The 21403-nt window shown below is 38.8% G+C and overlaps 1 protein-coding gene across 1 annotated transcript; it reads left to right on the plus strand.

Annotated features, from left to right (window-relative positions):
- The first annotated feature begins 2278 nt into the window (after window positions 1–2278).
- POPDC3 (popeye domain cAMP effector 3) lies at window positions 2279–19274 on the plus strand. Its single transcript, XM_087942884.1, is given in 5 exon segments — window positions 2279–2729; window positions 10136–10775; window positions 12768–12876; window positions 18836–19075; window positions 19077–19274. Coding segments are annotated over 4 exon segments (909 nt in total). The 5' UTR covers window positions 2279–2729; window positions 10136–10284; the 3' UTR covers window positions 19146–19274.
- The last annotated feature ends 2129 nt before the right edge of the window (window positions 19275–21403 follow it).

The following is a 21403-nucleotide window of genomic DNA, read 5'->3' on the forward strand; positions in this document are numbered from 1 at the left end:
TTTGCCAGAATCCTGTGTTTATTTCTACCCATAGTGAACAATGGGTTTGCTTAACAACCACTGCATTCACTTAACGTCATCCACAAAAAAGTCATCAAATCAAGTTCAGTCATATAGTGACCTGCTTTCAAGGGTGGGATGCTACCGGTTCTGCCCAGCTCTATAGAACCGGTAGCTCTGAAGAGCAGCAGACACTGAACTGGTTCTGTGTCTGCTGCTGTTTGGCCCGCCCGCCCGCCTGGGCTCTTACCTGACCTTTATTTCCTGCTTTTTCAACCTCAGCTGCTTTGCACGGCACAGCTGAGGTTGAAAAAGCAGTAAAAAAGGCGTTTTTCAAACACTGCGCACCCACGTGCAGTACTTATCAGCTGTCCGTAAGTACCGAACTGGTAGTAACACCGGTTGAATCCCACCCCTGCCTGCTTTGTATTTGTCATAACTTATGACCATAATAATTGCCAGGCTCAATTACGGTTTAATTCAATTGTATGCAAAACCTGTGTTCTTGGGATGGTGTTGAATGCAGGTTGAGCAAAAAGATAGTTTATTCCTTAATTCCTCAGAGCTGTAAATCTGCTGGGGACTGCTTTCTTACAGCATCCTTGCAAGGAGTAACCCTGTGGAGTACCTACAGGCAATCTCAATTCCTCTTTTTGTCCAGAAAAGCATTATGAAGAGTCCATTTACTTGCCAGCTCTTCATTATAACAAGGTCATTGGCTCTACTTTATCTGTCTCCAATTCACTATTTCTTCTGTTTCTTTCCTCCAGTTTGCAAAACTGGAGTCTAATCATACTTGCAGTACTGTCTGGCCACATTATCTCAAGGATAGAGATAGAAAACAGAAAACAAAAACCAGAATGATCAAGGAAAGGAATCCCCCTTGAAAAAGACAGGCTAAAATATTTGAAGGTTTCTAGTTTCTGGAACATTTTTAAATGATCATTGGAAGAAGGTTAGAAAACTTCTGACTTTGGGAACAACAGATGGGGGGAATATTTTCTCTTTCTTAGAATTCTGCATTGTTCATGAAACTAACTGAAAGTAATATAGGTGGACAAAAAAAGTTCTTTTTCCTATAACATGAGTTTTTCTCTGAGTGCCAGATGCTAGGGAATAACAGAATGAAAAGACCTTCATGTGCTGCCTGCAGGTTTTCCAAAGGCATCTGATTGGCCAGTGTGCTTCATTCACACAACAGGCTTGCTTACAGTTAACAATGCTTCATTCAATTCAATTGTCTGAGTGTGCTTTTTAGTGTGAGTTAACATACACATTGGGTTCTTACAACACAGTAAGCTAAGGTGTATTTGATCTGTTTTGGATTGGTATAGAAGAAAAACCAGCTTAAGGGAAATAAGATGCTGGGCTAGATATTCTCTTTGATTTTATCCAGAAGAGCCTTTTCTTTCTATTTAAAAGTTGCTGAGATGCTTCAGTCTCTGAAATCCCTTTCTTGTGAATACTTCAAACTGGCTGAAAAATTATTTCCTTAGTGCTGGTAGTAGAAACTGAAAGCTTTTTCAAAATGTCCTTGTTAAAGATCTGCAGAGACAGCCAAGCACGGGAGCCTATTCTGTATATTTTTCAAGGATAAAAAGTACCATTACAAAGGATGGTGTAGACGCCAATAATCCACACTATTGCCTTAATAAAGTTTCATTCTATATGAAAGCTGGCATTCAGCTTTCTGTCTCCAAAATCGGATTTCCCAAACCATTTGGGGGGGGGGGGGGGGGAGAGTTTCAAACGGCAACGGGATTTTTGTTTGTTTGTAAAATAAAAATGCTTTTCAAAAGCAAAATACAAAAATGCCCACTGGAGGAGAATGATGTGTCTGAGTGGGAACTTCAGGACAAAAGAGAGAAAAAGAGAAGAATTTGGATTTCTTTTCAGTTGAAAAGGAGTGGTGATTCCAAATGTTTGTCAAGGTTATGCCTACTCAAATAAACATATTTAATTCAGCGAAGTTCATAGGCTGCTCCAAGTATGCCTGACTACGCGCAGCAAGGAGGTTAGGAACTCAAACGCGGCGATAAATACAGCAGCATTCTGCACATGCCTAAAGTTATTCTCGCCCCGCATTTTCCACATACATCCCAAAGCAGAACCCGGACCTGAAAATAACCTTCGAGGCCCCGAGTGAAAAGACTCCCAAAAGGGGAAGCCCCGGATCCTTCCAAGCTCAGATAAACCCCAGCGGCCACAAACCTCCGCATTCTTGAGTTTGCAGCCATTTCGTTTCCACAATAATGAGCAGGAGCAGCTGCCGGAGGAAATGTAATTCGGGGGCGCAAGACACAGGGGCGAAAGGAGCTGCGAGGCTGCAAAGGCATGCCTGCCACAAATGCAAATATTCCGAGCTTAAAAGCCGGAGCAGCGAAGCGGCAAACACTTCAGCGGCGGGCTAGCTGTCCCCCGAGACCGCGCCTCAGGCACAGCTTTGCGGGGCGCTCGAAACACCCCCCCTTCAGTCTCAGATCCGCCCAACTTCGCGGCCTTGAGGGCAGCGGCGGCCGGTGTTGCTAGGGGGCGCCTGCACGCTGGGGGTCGCCCTTCTCCACCCCGCCTGTGCCGCGCTGTTGACCCCGAAGCTGACGCCGCCCGCAGTTGGCTTGCTCCCTATTTTTAGGGAGAGCTTCGGCGTCTCTGCCTAAGCGGCGGCGGGGAAACTACAGCGCCTCCCCGGTATTCGGCTGGCAAACTTCGCGCAAGGGAGGCTGGCGAAGGTAAGAGGAACGGGGGAGGAAACCAAGTGTCTCTTCTTGCTTTTCGGGGCTATCGTGCAGAATTAACTTCGGCGTGGGAGCGCGTAGTCACTGCTGAGTTGCCCCTTTTGTCTCTTCGGGGATCCTGCTCGGCTTCGTGCTTCAGAGAGGACTCGCGAGGCTCTTTAGAAGCCCCCTCCTTCTAAACTTTGCAAGGATAAGCCCGACGGCTGCACGCGATGGTGATTTCCTCACGCAAGGTGAGGGAAAAAAAAACCGGGGTGCAGCCTTGGTCCGGGACCGGAGTCGATGTGCCTCCCTGTTATGAGGCGCCCCACATCTTTTCTGCTCCACCGCTTCGTTTTTTTCCTTCTTCGATTTGGAAAACCGCTCGGAATAGCCAGAGCACCAAATTCCCCTACCCTCTGCTGCCACGGCGCAGGAATGAGAATGGGGTGGTAGGAAATTGCTCGCAGTTCCTTCCGTCTGTTGAGAGAGATAGAAAGAGGTTTGGTGGTGGTGCAAGGAAAGGAGCGGAACTGTGGCATGAAACCGAAAAAGCAAGTGAATCTTAGTGGCTGTTTTTTTAAACGTACAGGAGAGCTAATGAACATAATTTTAATATGTTAGTTTACTAAAAGACACATTTATATATACATAGGTTAACTGGCCTTGACTAATCTTGAAAAGTCAATGAGAGAAGTGGGTGGAGTGTGTGTGTGTGTGTGTGTGTGTACACGTACATTCATATACATACCAGTATATATTTGTATGTATGTGTATATGTGAGTATATATATATATTTGTATGTATACACGTGTGTATGTGTATGTGGTTTTGTTTTGTTTTGAATTTGCAGAACTAAACTATTGGCTTACCAGGACACTGTTAACACCATCCCAGAAAATGGCAATGCCAAGCTTCTTAGGTATTGTTCTCAAGAAAACCAGTCTCCAGTGGAGGAACTTTGCCTGAAGATGTCTTTACCTTGTAGGAAAAAAGTAATTCAAATTCATAAACATGTTATTAATATTTCAGTTAACACACTATCATTTCCTTTTTTACTTTTCAAATGAAGTTTGAAATAGGGCATCCAACTTGGTCTTTGAATCACATCCCATTGTATTTTTCTGTGTCCTTTAAAGTTTCTGTTTAGTAATCTTTTGGTCTAAAATCTGTATTCTACTACTTTCTTTACTTTTCTCTTTACAAATTTCAGAAGTATCACTGCGAAGACCTGCCCCTCCCCTGGTTTAAAGAAAGAGGGAGACATAGTTGGCAAAGTTAAGAAACAGAAAATAGTTAATTTGCTCTTAGAGACATTTTTCAAAAGGAGCTGTTCTTTGAGAATTGTATTGCTCATTCTGTGCAATAACTCTTGTAAATACTGAATTTTAGAACCAGTTTAAAATCTGGACTCCCATGATTCTTAACAATATGCTCAATGGGTGTGAGGTAACTTGCATAAAAAATGAAGGGATGATTATCTTCTGGTCTTGTGGTTCTATGTTTAAATACCATGTCAGTCTTTGATTGTTTCCATCCATGAATTAATTAAAAATGAGAGGGCCTAAAAGGTAGGTATTCTTGCTATTTTGATGGAATGGGCTTAGTGGAGTGGATTTCACCCAGTACAATTCACTTGGCCTTTTGGTCCAACACCAGTCTAGACTTGGGAGGTGGAGAAGATAATGTTGTCATCTTTAGAGATTTTATTGTCTTTGCAAGGAAACCTTTCTGCTTTGGCACTGGATTTTGAGGACATGTACAATTCTCTGAAAACATTTTTTTTCCACTTTCACTTTTCCAATTTTTTGCATACTTTTGGCTACTGAATACCAGAGCTTCATGCAGGTCCCACTGATATATAAATGCAGTTTTCTTGGCAATATTATGGAAGTGATTTGTCATTGCCTCCTGGGATGCTTTTTTTCATTTCCTGATCTGGCCAACAGCCCTGGGATTTCCAAGTGAATCTCCATCCAAGCATTTCATCCTGGCAGATAAAGATGTGTAAAATTTGATTATCCAGGAATAGATCATATGGGAGAACTGATAAGCCTTGTGAAAGTCAATGGTTAAGGCGCTAGACTAGAAATTAGGAGACCACATAGCACAAAGCCAGCAGGATGACCTAATCATTCATTTTGAGCCGTAGTAAGAAGGCAGTGGCAAGCCATTTGCCAAGAAAAGTATGAGAATTTGTCCACAAATCAACACCAAGTCTAAGGCACACACACAAATACCATAAGCCCTGTAAATCACATTATTTTAAAACATAGAATAACAGCATTGGAAGGGACCTTGGAGGTCTTCTAACCAACTGCCTGCTCAAGCAGAAGACCCTATACCATTTCAGGCAAATGGTTGTCCAGTCTCTTCTTAAAATCCTCCAGTGATGTAGCACCCATAATTTTCATCACTATTCTTTCTTACCTTCGTGTAGAAGGGCATGCTGAGCTGGAAGGCAGGGTTAAACATATCATCAGTTTGGAAGTGTTGCATTGCCACAAGAAACCCAAGTCCAGCTCTCCCCCATGAGTTCCTTGGACCCTTATCTAGTGCCAACTGAGCTTTAACTATTAGTTGATGACTTTCTAGTGTATTATATTATTGTAGCAATAATAAACTCTTTGAATTCTATGAATGTTCCTGGTTATTTGCACCTGGCAATTAGATGCATAGTAAGACTGTGTGAACCAGCCTTGCTTCTTTAGAAGATGGCAGAAGTCAGCCAATTTTGGCTAATTTTAGTAATTATGTATAGTCAGTTCACTGATCTGGAAATAGTAGCACCCTAGATGGTTCATTTCTATCTGTAACATGCCATTTTGATAGGGTTCAATTTTCTGAATGGATCCAGCTCCAAATAGGCCTCTTTCATGCCTACCTCTGGTTTGGAGAATTCTCTGGTTTGGAAAATTTATTTCTGGAAACCTAGCCAAGCACTATCTAGTTATGATCCTGCTTGAGTTTTTCTAAGATTAGCTGAGGACTCCTTGGTGCTATCATCTCATGTGACTTTCACTAATAATTTTAGTTTGTTTTATATGTTTGTTTTTATGCATGTGTATGTATGGAGAAAGAAAGAGTTAACCAATCGCTAGGTGTCTTATTTGTCCTGCAAGAAAAGAGGCAAGGTAAGGATTTAATAAATAATAAATATTAAAACTATGCATTAACTTGATTAATATGAAGGCCAAATCTGACAGTTGCTATAATAAATACAGGGGGTTTAAATAGGCCTGTTGGAATGAATATGTGTAAAACATGACTGACTCTTTCAAATCCTGCCCCAAATGCTGGTGTTTTTCTGTATACAGTCTAGCATTAGAATTCAGATTGGGTGAGAAGATACTTCATAAATGTGAATTTTCATCTTTTCTCTTTTCCCTTTTCCCATCTGCTAGTAGGATTAAACCATCCCACCTACTAATCTGCCTTTTAAATATTTCCTTTTAGTATTACAGAGCATTACATTGTATTTCTCCTCATAGGCCTAACTATAGGCTAAACCCAGGTCTCTCTGTTCCTAGTCTACCATGTGAACCAGTGCACCCTATGACAGAAAGAAATGAAATGAAGCAAAAGAAGATTAAGAAGTTGAGAATGAGAATTTAAATACAAGAGAAAAGCTATATTGCATCAGACCAGAGTCCAGTCAGGTCCCTCATATCTTTCCTGTAATTGCTGACTAGGTGTCTTGGAATGACCCAAGCAGGACGGTTCTTAGGTATGGCTTGGCCACCTCACTTCTGGACTACAGCGATATGTTTTGCATAGAACAGCTTTTGAAGAAACCTTGGAAGTGTCACCTGATCCAAAATATAGCATCATAAGCTGTTAACCTTACCATGGTTGTACCATGGTATGCCAATATAGTATCTCTGCTATGCAGGCTACATGGGGCCTTGTTCTTTGGAGGGTAATCTTTCTTCTGATGTTTCTGCCTATGCTACAATATGAGACAGAATCCAAGTCCCTAACATAATACACAGAATATGTGTGCCTTCTCTGTTCTGGTACTTGACCTCTGGAACAGTCTTCCTCCAGAAATTCTGATAGTCTCTCTTTAATCCATGCCTTCCTTCAGGTTAAGATGTGAAGGATTTTGCATGTTTTTAGTGGGATATTGTCCCACCAAAATAATCTCCCTTTTCTGTTATGTTTGGTGCTGTCTGTAGGTAAATAGGTAGGTGGATGGATGATAGATACCGCTAGGTAGGTAGGTAGGTAGAGACTGACTGACTGATAGTTCCTCAGTTGACCATGACATGACAGGACTCTGACATGGAGATTCTGGTTTATTTATTTATTATATTTCACATTTCTGAATTGCCCATCTTCCTCTTAATGGTGCTACAGTAGTAAATTCAGTTGTATTTCTTATTCTAAAGCAGAGGAAGCAACCTTTTCATAGTCAAGGGCTATACTTAACATAGCAACATGGCATTTTGGGAAGTTAATGGTCTTTAGTGTGAGGTGGGCCATATTATATATAAGAATTGAGTTGGGATTTTGGGAGGAGTTGGAGGTTCAACTTTGTTTTTAAATCTGATTTGCCTATTTTAGGGCTTATATTTATATTTATTGCCTACCTCAAAATGGCAGGACAACATGGCCTAATTTTTCAATAATTGTGGTCAGAGAGAGTTGTGAGTGCTATGAAAGAAGGACTTGAGGGTTACAGGTTGTCTGTTCTTGGATCGTTGGGAAATTTTGTATTATGTACAGTATATTTTATAATCTATTGGGTAACTGAAACAATGTTTCAGTTACCCATTAGAAGATTGATTTTATTTTTATATTCTCTCTTTAAAATGATTTTATTTTTCATTTTGTGTGTTGTCTTCTTATTAAATATTTTTTAATTTGGTACAGCATTTCTACCTGTTTCTATGTCTTTATTTACTAAAAGAAAAGCAAGCCAAGAGAAAGGTTTTATTCACAATGAGGTTCACAGTGAAGATCTTTTGTCAAGGAATAATACTAATAAAAAAGTAAAAAGAAATGAGAAAAGGTGTTTTTAAAAGCGTACACTGATAATACATTTTGTCAATCGAACTGACATGCACTATCAGATGGTACTAAACTTCTTCATTGTACAGAGATTTATATGCTAACACTTTCTCAAATCTTACTTTTAACTGCTGCTTTGAGAAACTAATAATAGAATTCGACCCTATCACCTGAGAAATGTGAATTTGACATTTTCCATGTTCTTTGAATTTCTGTTTCTATGACCTCTAGTGATAAGACCTCTGAAGTGCGGAAACCTCTCAGCATTTGGATAGCAATATTGTCATGAATAGTTGTCAGAAAATAAGCCTCACCAATGACATACATTAGCTAAAAGTTTGGGTTTTTTTTTTAATTAAAAAAGAGACATACAGATCTGCTCTCATTCTGGGGCATTTAAAATGGTAATTGTTCCAAAAGCAAGTTGGAAATTTTCTTCCCTACTGTGTCATTTTGCATACAACTTTTTTACTGTCACAATTGAGATAGAATGATGGCTAGTGGGTTGTTGCATTTTTCGTAGCATAAGGATAAAACCTGACAATTCAACAATTATATCTAGGAAATACATTCTGAAAGAACCAGATAAACATTTCACATTGGGGGTGGGGGGTGGGAGAGGAATGGTTCATTTGCAGTGCTCTAGAGCAGGGGTCTCCAACCTGGGCAACTTTAAGACTTGTGGACTTCAAGTTGAAGTCCACAAGTCTTAAAGTTGCCATGGTTGGAGATTCCTGCTTTATACCATAGTACTCAATTATTGTTTTGACTTGAAAGTTACCTTGGAGAGATTTGTCCTAACTGATTTTATTTCATTTGTATAACAGAGAAGTTTTAAAAGCTAGTTTAATTCATCTTATTATGTAGTAACCTTTTCAGTATGACATATTTCATTATTTTACATTTTATTATCACATAACAAAGCTCTATTATACATAAGAATGCAAGAATGATTAGCACTCAGTGAAAATCAAGCTGAGTTCCTCTATTCTGCTGTCAGTCTGGTTGAGGACCTGATCATCAGACTTTCACAAATGCATAATTCTGTCCTTGGCTAGATAAATAATATTGATTTTGATGGGTTAGAAATAAAGGTAACACACAGAAAGACCTCAGTGATTGGTCTAATACTTGTGAGGAAGAGTACATGCTCTGCTCTTTTGTTATTTCTGGTCTCTTGTTTTCACTGTAGTTCAAAATTGTATTTTCTTATTGTAATAATTTGAAGGAACTCAGATATCTATTATTGAACTTGTCGCTAATCAAGATCTGCATGACATGTGATGGCAAATTTGAGTGGTTCATTCTAAATTTGATCAATTTTTTAAAAATGATATAGGGAAAGCTAGTTTAGATTTATTTAAAAATGACATACTCATTAGATTATTTATAATTATGGTAGTATTTATTTTGAATTCTAAACTGCAATATCACAAACTGTAATTGAAATTCTACTCAGTTTCAAAACACGTTTTGCTATTAAATTAGAGAAATGTAAGCATAAAACTATAGAACAGCAATCTGCATAATTCATTTAGATATTGTACTATATTCTGAACACTTTGCATGTATATCTACATCCATGATTGTTCATTTGAAAGAGTGATTCAGCTTGACACGCCTTACTTGTGGTATTCATATTTAGGGCATATTTAGTGAAAATACTAGAAGCATGAACCATAATAATATAAATATGAATTAAATTTCTATTAAACTCTAATTTGCTTAGTCCTTGAAAATAGGAGGTTAGATCTACAAATGGTCACCTAGAAAAGAGGTCTTATTTTGGTATATATGAGGCCCTGATCTAACGAAAGATTCTCTGGTGAGGTGCCACAGTACTTATCAATTCCTCTTTTTCTTGCAATCTTCTATGCGCTCCAAAATCTTTTTTAGGTAATTGGGAACAGTAGGGAATAGCTCTCTAGAAGGAGATAAACATTAAAAAAATAGTGTCCATCCCTTTTTCCATTAACAGGGTTGTTCTGAATAGAAAACTGCATAGAAGAAGCATTCCTGTGAATATTAAAAACCTGCATTTAAATCTTTCACTTTAAGCAAGCATTTGAGAGCTAATTTGGCCTGGTGGCTAAGGCACCAGGCTAGAAACCAGGAGACTGGGAGTTCTAGTCCTGTCATAGGCATGAAAGCTATCCAGGTGACTTTAAACCAGGCACTCACTCTCAGCCCATGATCTCAGGCTGAGGTGACAAGTTGGTTGGTCAATTCCTGTCACATCCAATGAATCAACATTCAGTTGTTCTGCAAAGTGGATCCTGCACCTGTGGGAAACTATTAGGAAAATACCTTTAAGTATGCAAATGTGTTGTTGGTATTGTCTCTCCCCCCCTTCCCCTGCATCTTTGTGATGTTGTACTTCTCTCACCCTCTTTCTTTTTCCTAGGCAGAAAGATGTGAAAGTGACAAGAATCAATGTGGAAGAGTATGGATTTCTAAAGAGAAAAACTACCTTAGTGCCTGAATGTTTGCGAAAGCAGCTCTTCAGGACAAAAAAATGCAAAACTACAGAGACAGTGAATAATTTGATATTGCAGCCATGGAAGACAACTCAAGTTTTTGGAACAGCTTGGTATTTTCACACCCTATCTGCATGAACTGGAAGTCAGAAGCCGAAGGATCGATCTATCATTTAGCTAGCATTTTGTTTGTGGTTGGCTTTATGGGCGGAAGTGGCTTTTTTGGCCTGCTCTATATTTTCTTCCTGCTAGGGCTGGGTTTTCTCTGCTCATCTGTGTGGTCATGGCTGGATGTCTGTGCAGCTGACATTTTCTCATGGAATTTTATCCTGTTTGTGATCTGCTTTATACAGTTTATTTATGTAACCTACCAAATACAGAGTGTTGCTTTCGACAAAGAATTTCAGGAGCTTTACAATGCTTTGTTCCAGCCTTTGGGAATCTCCTTGCCTGTTTTCAGAAAAATTGTCCTCTGCTGTGGTGGAGAAGTTATTACATTAGAGAAGGAACATTGTTATGCCATGCAAGGCAAAACTCCAATTGACAAGCTCTCCTTACTTTTGTCAGGAAGGTTTGTATTATGTTTATCCCTTCTTCTTTCTTTAGAAACGAGAGGTTGAAGAATACCAGATCTTTGGCCTCCTTTGCATTGTTTGAACCTGTTTAAAATAAACAGAGTATGTTTAATGTTTTGACAGTTTAATACTAAGTGTAAACAACATTACTAGGTCAACAAGCTACTGTAGTGGTTTAAAACAAATCAGACCATGGATATGTGAGAAAGCATTATTTGTGGCAGGATTTATCTTGTTGTACCTGGGCCCCCCAGCCTGTATTTCTACTATTTTTTGTGTTGTGTTACAACTTTGTTTAATTTTCATAATTCTCAAAACAAAACAAAATAGATTTCTTCTCAAAGTATACCTAGGACTTTGAGACCAGCACTTATTCTTGGAACATATTCAGTATGTTTCACATGAGGGCTGTGTTCATTTTAGTCTCCTAAATTTCATTAAAGAGTGCTATATCGTCAAATCAGTTCATGCAGCAACATTTCATTTATCCCAATTTCATTTCTTTCTTCCATCCACGTTCTGGAACATTGGAGAAACTGCAGGTTGAACATAGAAGCTATATCCATATCCCCTTGTTTTGTACCAAAATCAGAATGGGGATCATCTTTGGATTCGCTGCATATTGAATCTTTTCAAATAATTGATTAATTTTGTTTTTAATTGGTTCATAAAGGACAACAAAGTATAATAGAAGATAGACCAATAGACTGCTGGTTGATCTGAAATACATATCTCTAAGGTTTTTTTTTAATTCTGAATTTCCTAACCGTGGTGATGGTTAAAAAAAAACAATCCTCACCTTTCCACATTACATTAAAATGAAAAAAAAAATGTTTGGGGATAGTGAAAGATGTATATATTTTAGCTGATATATTTAGTGCAATTGATATCCCCAACTTCACAGTTTTTGTATCAAAGTGATGAACCTGATATTTGAATATAAGCTCAGGTTAGTTTATGTGTCATAAACCCTGAAGGCTTAAAATGTACCCTTACCATGTCTGTGCCAGAATGGAAGTGATTTATATTTGGACAGAGACAGTAAAGATCTTAATTTTCAAAATAGATTCAAGTTTGATGGGGTACAACTCATTGTAGTTTCATTTTATGGAATGTTTATGAACAAACAGGATCTGGGTGCAGTTCTGAAAGATTCACAGTCCAGCCCTCTGTTTCCAATAGTGGTCAGACAGAAACATTTAGCAGTTCCACAACTATAACAGAAGGAACTTCACTTATTTCCAATGTACAGGTAATCTGGTTGCCAAACATTGATAATTTTACTTAGGATTATATCTAAAAACCCTTAACAAGATTACTCTATGTGAACTTGAATTATTGTAATCTCTCATTTCTTATTCTCAGGAATTCTGTGAATTCCACATAATGGATATATTATAATCCATGTAGCACATTACAGATAGAAAATCCTTGACAACTGCTAACCATTTTCATTGTTCCTCTGTGGTATTTTTGTCTTTCTGGCACTGCAGCAACAAGCCAGGCTTGTTATCTCTCAGAATGAATGCCTTTGAAACTGTGTACTTTTTTTTTCTTTTCTTTTTTTGTGGCCAGGATTTCTGCTTTGTACTTTTGCTGTTGTCTGTTTCTCTCTGGGTTTGTGCTTTTCTTGAATACTTACTGGATAATTGCCAAGGAGATTCAAGAATATTAAGAAAGATGTGACTTGATATTATTTTCTGGGGTTGGGTGTGTGTGTGTGTGTGTGTCAGAAATTGCCATTTTCCATATGTTTTTGCTAGTATGGACTGAAAATCTATAAATGTATGCATTTTATTAGTAAATGCATATAAATATTAAGTGTAAAAATTATGGTCCTCCAATATAAGACATTAAAATCTTTAATGCCACTGACATGGCATAAATTACTCAAAATTTAAACATTCTTCATCCCTGACATAAACCTAGGCATTATTTTCCTTTTTCTTTGCTGGCAGTTATTTACACAAATTGATCTGTTTTGTTAGAGTTAGAGTGACGGTGGATGGAGAATTTCTGCATTATATTTTCCCTCTTCAATTTCTGGATTCACCTGAATGGGATTCATTAAGACCCACAGAAGATGGCATTTTTCAGGTAGGGAACTTCTGTGAATCTATCAGATAAAATTCTCCTTTTCCAGAACTGATCTACGGATACTCCAGGAAATACCCAATTTAGGATTAAGACCTATCTCTCTAAGAATTTGTATTGACATCACTTTTTTTGAAGAAGCATCCAAATGCTAGGATAATTAATAAAAATTCCAGTGGAGTAAAGTATGTGAAAGTTTAAGCAAAATATTAGTTCACGATAATTTTGAAAAAGAAACACTTTTTGGGTGAGCTTTTCCATGCATCACACATTTTCTTCTGTACTTTCCACTTGAATTAGCAGTTAATGCTGGCAACAGAATTAATAGCTCTGTAATTAATGGAATATCCAGGGTCTAGAGTGGCTTGCAATGCCAACAAAACCAGTTTTCTAGCATTAGGGTTGCTTTAAATTAGGACCGTTTGTTTAGCAATCTTTTGAAGTTATAACAGCACTGAACAAAGGGACTTATGACCAGTGTCCAAAGTTATGAACATTGAAATACCCCTGCAGCCTACTCATACTTGGGATCATAGGGACACTTCAACTCCCCACCTATTTACCACCCTCCCCTGCACTACACACTAGCTGACAATTGCCATTCATTGCTTCTGTTGTTGACCAAACATGCCTGTCCTGTCCCTTTGTCAGGCATCTGCTGGCCACAAAGGCTTTTTTGCCAATGTTACATGTGACAGCTTTCTCACAACCAGAATGGAATAACTCACTATGGCCAACGCACTGCAACCAACTCTCTGAAGGATAAGTTGCCTGGGACAATTCCATGCATTCCTTTCCACTGTTTCTTCAACATTGTTTCCATTTTTGTCAATGGAAATAATGTCAAAGAAACAGTGGGGGATAATATTTATTGCATTGAGTTAACCTGCATGCATTGTCCTGTAAAAGGATAGAAATGAAGGAGAGGAGGCGGTTGGCAGGAGTTGAAAGAGAGACAATCCCTTACCTGTAAGAACTGAGGCTTGTGATCATAAATACTGCATGTAAATATATCTGATTCTGAAAGAAATGTTTTAAAAGCTTTCCTTATTTATTCTTTTGATGCTTTTTCCTAATCTGATATAAATGGAAACAGGTCTATTATTTGCAGTCTCTATATTACATATTCTCATCATCACTAGCCCATAGCATGCTTTAGGTTGTGGGATGACTGTCACATTTCAGTATATAAGACTGCAGGAGAAGATGTGAAATGTATGCATGTCAGATAAGTTCCTGGTTTGAAATTGTCTCGTTCCCCCCCCCCCTCCCCCTCATTTCTCTCTGTCTCGGTCTGTCTGTCTGTCTCTCTCTTTCTCTCTCTGTGTGTGTGTTTGTGTGCGTGCGCGCACACACCAAGTCAGTGTTGACTTCTGTGAACTCCCTGGACTCATCTCAAGTTTTTGTGCCATAGGTTTTCATTAGTAGTTTGCCACTGCCCTCTTCCTAGGGCTGAGGGAGAGTGACTGGGTCATGGTCACTCAACTGGCTTCATGCCTAAGGCAGAAACAGAATTCACAGCTTCTAGCTGGGTGAATTAACTACTTTATCAATCTGGCTCTCTGATTTGAATAGCAGTATCTAATTCAAAAATGAAACCGTGAATCATCTCCAAGACTTTTAAGAGCATCGGATCATTGTTTTGTCATGGTTTCATTCCTATTTGTAGGAATGTTTACAGAAATTTAAAATGAGTGATCATACCACTCTTCCCTAACAGCTATGTTGCGTCATGCAACGGTAGCATTTGGTTCCAATGCCATTTAACAGGTATAATGAAGCCATCTAAGATGGTCATTAAGTTAACTGGCAGACCACTTTTCCTAATACTGATTTGGGCAAATAGGATAAGACTATAAGGGGAGACCTTATCAGGAATGTCAGGACCTGTCAATGGTCATATGGGAATTTCAAGGAAGGGGGCCTTCTCTTGAATGGCACGTACTCTTTGGAGTTTTGTTCTTCAGATGCTCACTGTGATAATATTTTCAACTTCAGTCCATTCACCTGGGTTTTGTCTGGGTGAGTTTGAATATATTATTTTATAAACACATAGCTCTACAGTACTTACATACATACATCCTTCAGGGGAATTAAAATGATTGTTTTTATAGGCTTAATTGCTGATTTTGTGAATATTTTTTCTTGATGGTAAAGGAAACAACATATAACTAGAAATATAAATAAATAAATAAATAAATATATATATATATATATATATATATATATATATGTATGTATGTATGTATGTATGTATGTATATGTATATATATATATATTTTCTGAGGTTCTCGCGGGTATTTGTATGTGGATCTTTGGTTATTCGGGTTTTCTCCCGCGTAAGATTCAAAGTATCTAGGCAACGTTTCGATGAAGTCTCACTCATCATCTTCAGGCTTGCTCTTCGGCTCTGTGCTTCTCAGAGTGATGTGAGCTTTCAGCTGCTTCTTCCTTCTAACTGCCAGTGGGGGTCAACTGACCCCCACCATGAAGATGTGGCACAACCACGAACTCAAAGCCAAACAGCAAGATCCCAGCTCACCAGCTCAAATCCCCAGCAGCTGGTACTAGCCTGAGCACGGCCAGCCCCCACCTGAACAGAGCATGCCTCCAGCCAATCAGAACACGGCCAGCCCCAACCAATCAGAACACAGCAAGCCTCCAACCAATGAGAACACACCCACCCAATCGGAGCAGGCAAGCCCCACCCAGTCAGTCACACCCCACTGGCAGTTAGAAGGAAAAGCAGCTGAAAGCTCACATCACTCTGAGAAGCACAGAGCCGAAGAAGCAAGCCTGAAGATGATGAGTGAGACTTCATTAAAATTGGAAGTATCTAGGCAACGTTTCGATGAAGTCTCATTCATCATCTTCAGGCTTGTGTCTTCGGCTCTGTGCTTCTCAGAGTAATGTGAGCTTGCAGGTGCTTCTTCCTTTTAACTGCTAGTGGGGGTGTGACTTGATTGGGTGGGGGCTTGGCTGTGTTCTGATTGGCTGGGGGTGTGTTCTCATTGGTTGTGGGTTTGGCTGTGTTCTGATTGGTTGGGGGGTTGGCTGTGTTGTGATTGGCTGGGGGTGTGTTCTCTTCAGGTGGAGGCTTGGTTGTGCTTAGGTTAGTCTTAGTTGCTGGGGGATTTGAGCTGGTGAGTTGTGATCCTGCTGTTTGGCTTCGCGTTCATGGTCGTGCCGCATCTTCATGGTGGGTGTCAGTTCGCTTCATGTATGGGTCGGAGGGGTTTGAAGCGGGTAGTGATGCAGCTGCGGTGCGGCTTCTGGTCCGTGGTCATGTCTCATCTTCTGTGAAGATTTGAGTCTGCTTTCTACGTGGAAGTGTGGTGGTAGTATCTTGTGTGGCCCTCGTGGGTGTGGGTCTGGTGTCATTCTTCATGTTAGGTACTCATCTGTTCATGAGGGCGGGTTTCCAAATGGCTGGTAGGCGGGAGGTATCATCTCGTTCATGCTGTGTGGGCGTTTTTCTATCTCTATGGCTTCTCTGATTATTCTGTTGTTGAAGTGTTCGGTTTTGGCGATAGTTCTGGTATTTTTAAAGGCAATCTCATGTCCTGTGGCTTTGAGGTGTCTTCATGTCCTGTGGCTTTGAGGTGTTGGACCAGGGAAGAGGTCGGTTCTTCTTTTTTGATTGAGTTCTTGTGTTCTTCAATGCGTGCACTTATTCTTCTGTTAGTTTGTCCGATGTATGTGGTGGGACAGGCGGTGCAAGGGGTTTCGTATACTCCTTGGTTTTCTAACTCAATTTTGTCTTTAGGGTTTCTTAGGATGGTGGATATTTTTCTGTTTGTGCAGAATGCTGTTTTAATGTTGTGTTTTTGGAGGATCTTGCTGATTTTGTCTGTAGTGCCTTTTATATATGGGAGGAGGGCTTTGCCGTTCTCTTGTTCTCTGTCTTGGATTTTGGTTGGGGTTTCTTTTTGGATTAGGTGGGTAATCTTCTTTCTTTGGAATCCATTAGCTGTTAGTGAGAGTGTGTAGTTCAGTTTTTAGGTGTTGTTCGTTGGCTAAGTATTTTGTTCTGGAGATGAGTGTCTCGGCTACGGAATTGATCTGTGCTGGGTGGTGGTGTGAGAGCGCATGTAGATAGCGGTTTGTATGTGTTTTCTTCTGGTAGATGGTGTGTCCTAGGGAGCCATTGGATTTTTTGTATACTAAGACATCTAGGAAGGGAAGTTGATTGTTAGCTTCTGTTTCCATGGTGAATTGTATTTGGGGGTGTAGGCTGTTGAGGTGTGTGAGGAAGTTGTTCAGTTTTTCTTTCCTGTGTGGCCAGATTATGAAGGTGTCACCTACGTATCTGAGCCAGAGTTTGGGTTTGTGATCATATTTTTCTAGAGCTTGTGTTTCAAAGTGTTCCATGTAGAGGTTTGCGATGACAGGTGAGAGGGATGATCCCCTGGGTGCTCCTTCTATTTGTTTGTATTTTTGTCCGTTGTAGGTGAAGTATGTATTGGATAGGCAGTGGTTGGTCAGATCTAGGATGTGCTTGGGGGGGTTGTATTTGTTTTAGATGGCTGTCAAAGCTTCTTTTATAGGCGCTTGGGTGAAGAGGGATATGACATCAAAGCTCACTAGTAGGTCGCTGGGCTGTAAGTTTTGTTTCTTTATGATCTCGATGAACTGGAATGAGTTTCTTATGTGTGAGTTGATGGATTCCGCATAGGGCTGTAGTTGTTTGACGAGAAATTTGGCTAGGTTTTGTAGAGGTGAGCCTATGGAGCTGACTATTGGTCTAAGTGGGGTTCCTTCTTTGTGTATCGTGGGGAGACCATAAAGCTTATAAAGCTTATATATATATGGTATTCAGCTTTGTTCGGGTATTTTCCCGCGTCATTATAGTTGTGCTTTTAAAGTTGTAGCAACATTTCGGCAGAATCTCATCTGCCATCATCAGGCTTCTGTATTGTGTTCGTCTGTATTGTGTTCGTCTGAACAAAGCTGAATACCATACATGTAAGTACCCGCGAAAACTTAAAAACAACACACACACACACACACATATAAATTAGTCTTCCATGTGAGTGAACTTTTGCTGCTTAAGTAAAGTATGGCCCCATCTGTCCATTGTTGCACCATATGCTTTAGTGAGAAGCTTCCTGAGAATGCTCCTTTAGATCCAGACTCAAAAACAACTTGGTCTGTGAAGACTTTTGCACCCGCCTTAGTTCCCTGCCATTCTGCCAAGGGTGGGAAATGTCCACTGACAGCACTTGTTATGGGCATGAGGCAAAAGTAAGGAAGCCAAGAAAAATCTAAAACATTTACCAATGGGAAAAAACACAGCATGGAATAAAAAACTAAACAATGAACTTTTTTTCAGTACTTGGAGAGTGTTTTGCTGGTAATTTTTTTGTATATGGGAGTTCTGCAAAGCTTGATCAATTAACTAAATCCACGTACATGTAAACTGGAAAAATTGCATCTTTCTTCCTTAACTCTTCCTTGTTTGCATTTCTTTTCTCTTTTGTTTTCATATTTTGGATTTTTAGCTCCCTATTTCAGAGGCTTGTCCTCTGGTAGCACTGTAAGTAGAACAAACAAAATAAACCTTCATTTTAATGGCTCACTTGAGGGGAAGAGGTGTCTGTAAAATTCAGCATGAATTCTGTGTTTACCAGAAGCACTGTTCTTTTAATAGAATGTCCAAATTAAGGATATACCTGCTCTGAATAAACTTGTCTTTGAAAAAGAAATGCAGTAAAAATAGATAGCTTATAACCTATCCAGCAAGATAAATATATTTGTAGCAGAGAATGCTAATAAATGGAGAAGAGTTAGAATGAAAGTCAAGAATAAACCATTTTGCAATTTTGATTGATAAGAGTACAGTACAAGAAAAGGAAGAGTCTTGTTTTTTGTTTTATTTTTAATTTTGGGTGTTTTAAGCACAATGATAAAAATATCAATTTTTCTTTTTCCCCATCCCCATACTTGGGAATATGTCTTTCAGGTAACCCTCACAGCCGAAACAGATTGTCATTATGTGGCATGGAGGAGAAAAAAATTATATTTACTCTTTGCAAAATACCGATTCATCTCACGTCTGTTTTCAATCCTGATTGGAAATGATATTGCTGATAAACTCTATGCATTGAACGACAGAGTGAGCCAAGGGAAAGGATTTCGATATGATATTCGGCTACCAAATTTCTATCATGTATCAGCACCTAACACACCAAAAAAAAAATCTGCAGACCATTTTCAGAACAATTCAAGACAACAATAAAATTAAAGACAATATACCTCTTACTACAAAATGACATAATTTTGCCCTCTTACCACCATTAAATGGTGAAACGTATTACGATGGTATCATGTGAAGACTCTCAAAAAGGCAACTTTTAAAATAAAAACCATTTTCTTTCCTAGCAGACAATCTAGTGGGACTCTTCACACTGTTTAGAACCAGCAGATTGTACACATAGATTGTGCATTATGATTCACTTCTGTTGACTTGTTCTGCTCATCTTATTACTTTGGGAGAATAGGGGCTGATATGAATCATTATTTGATACTTCTTGTAATTGTACTTTCTTTATTGTGTTTTCAAAAAATCATTTGCATAGAGCTTTTCTTCCTGCTTATTAAGATCTCCTTGTCATGGTGAATTATATAAGCTATTTTATCATAAAGAAGAGCAACAATCAAGCCATTTTTTCAAAAGAACCTTGGTTCACTTGTGCATAATTACAATGCATAAACTTGGCCTGCAGATTTACAGTAGATGACCCATGTGACAAAAAATTGAGCAACCTGAAAGAAGACTTGGCACTTTCTTCCTTTCTATCAAAAACTGATGCTTTTGGATGTACAACAAAAGACGTAAATATTACCGTTTAGAATTCAAAAAGTGCATCAATCACTTTAAATGTTGCAATTTATGTAGCATAAAAATGTTCCATTATTTAAATCGCACAGAAGGCAGCTACAGTATCTTGATGAATGGGGTATATATTTTAAGAACAGTGGAAATGTTATGGGAAAGGAATTATTTCTTAAAGGGCAAGTATTGGGGGAGGGGGGGTTTCCCCTAGTCAAAAAGAAATGGAGAGTTTCCAAAGGCAATAAATGCACCAACTATTGTATATAAAAACTCTAAAATGCACATGTATACAAACAAATCAGTCTCCTTTCCTTTGCTACAACATATCAGACTAACCTCAGGAACATGGAATACTCTCTAGGAATCCGATAAATCAAAATATTACTTGTATCAGCAACTACTTTGAGGAAGAGTTTGAGATTTATAACAGGAATCATTTCATCTCAGATTTTGAATCTAAGCAACAGACCTGTATTTTTCAAGAGGTTATCACATGACAATAAAACTCTGTTATTCTAGAAAGTCTGGTGTTGCTAATCCCAGGTATTGACAGATAACCACTCGAAAAGTATGGCAACTGTTAAAATATTCCTCCTCATAACTTAAAATTCTGTATTTATTGAAACCTACTGGTACAACAAGAAAGAGAACAGGAGATAAGAACTTGAAGTGTACATAAGAACATAAGCAGTGCCCTACTAGATCAAACTATTGGCCCATCTAGTTCAGTGGTCTATTTTCACAGTGGCCAAGCCACTGCACAAGAAAGTCCACTAGTCTTCCTGTAGATAGTCTCAGAATAGCCATGCTGCTACCAAAGCTAATTGACATTGATCCCATGAACTTCCATGAATTGGTCCAACTCTTTTGAGGCTAGCCAAGTGGAATGCCAGCACATCACACTGTGGCAAATTCCAAATTATGCTTTATGTTAAAAAAAATTTTTTGTCTATCCTGATTCTTCCAGGACTCAGTTTCATTGAGTGGTTCTAGAATTTGGGGGAAGGGAAAACAGCTACTTGTCTACTTCATCTGCACCATACATAATTATGTATACCTCAATCATGTTGCCTCCGCTGAGACCAAAAATATCAGCTGACATTTTAGATTGATTCAAAGCTTGGGGAATATTAGAAGTCCTTCATTCTTCATAAGTTGGCTAGTGTTGGTTTTTTTAGACAGCAATACTAGTTTATTATGCCATTTTATATGCAAAATCAACTAGAAAAATAATACTGTAACAATTGAAAACACATGGCCATTATATAGAAAATGGTTTAATTTTACTCATTTTTCAGGATTGAATAATGTCTCTGAGCCTGGTTGTTTTCTTGCAGATATTTCATTAACCAAACGAGGTTACACCATCAGTGCTAATACAGTTTGCAAGCTTAGAGAGCACCAAGGACCCTTCATTTTAACCCTGAGTTACAAATATTCTCCTTTATTAATATCAGCTGCATTGTATAATCTTGGGATTAACATCTCTAAAGGAAGAAAAGTACACATTCTTTCCCATCTCACTAACTGATATAAAGCTGTATTTTTAGGAATAGTATATGGAAAATCTATAATTCTTTGCTCCTCAAAGTACAACCTATATTATAATGCTGTTATTTCTGTGAGGGAACAACTAGGACAAATGCCATTATTTTTAAAAAAATCACGTTCAGAAGCCAGAAAATAGATTATGAA

Source organism: Notechis scutatus, chromosome 1 (assembly GCF_049901735.1).
Source record: "Notechis scutatus isolate UNSWTSFEM ecotype Mainland chromosome 1, rNotScu1.2, whole genome shotgun sequence".
NCBI lineage: Eukaryota > Metazoa > Chordata > Lepidosauria > Squamata > Elapidae > Notechis > Notechis scutatus.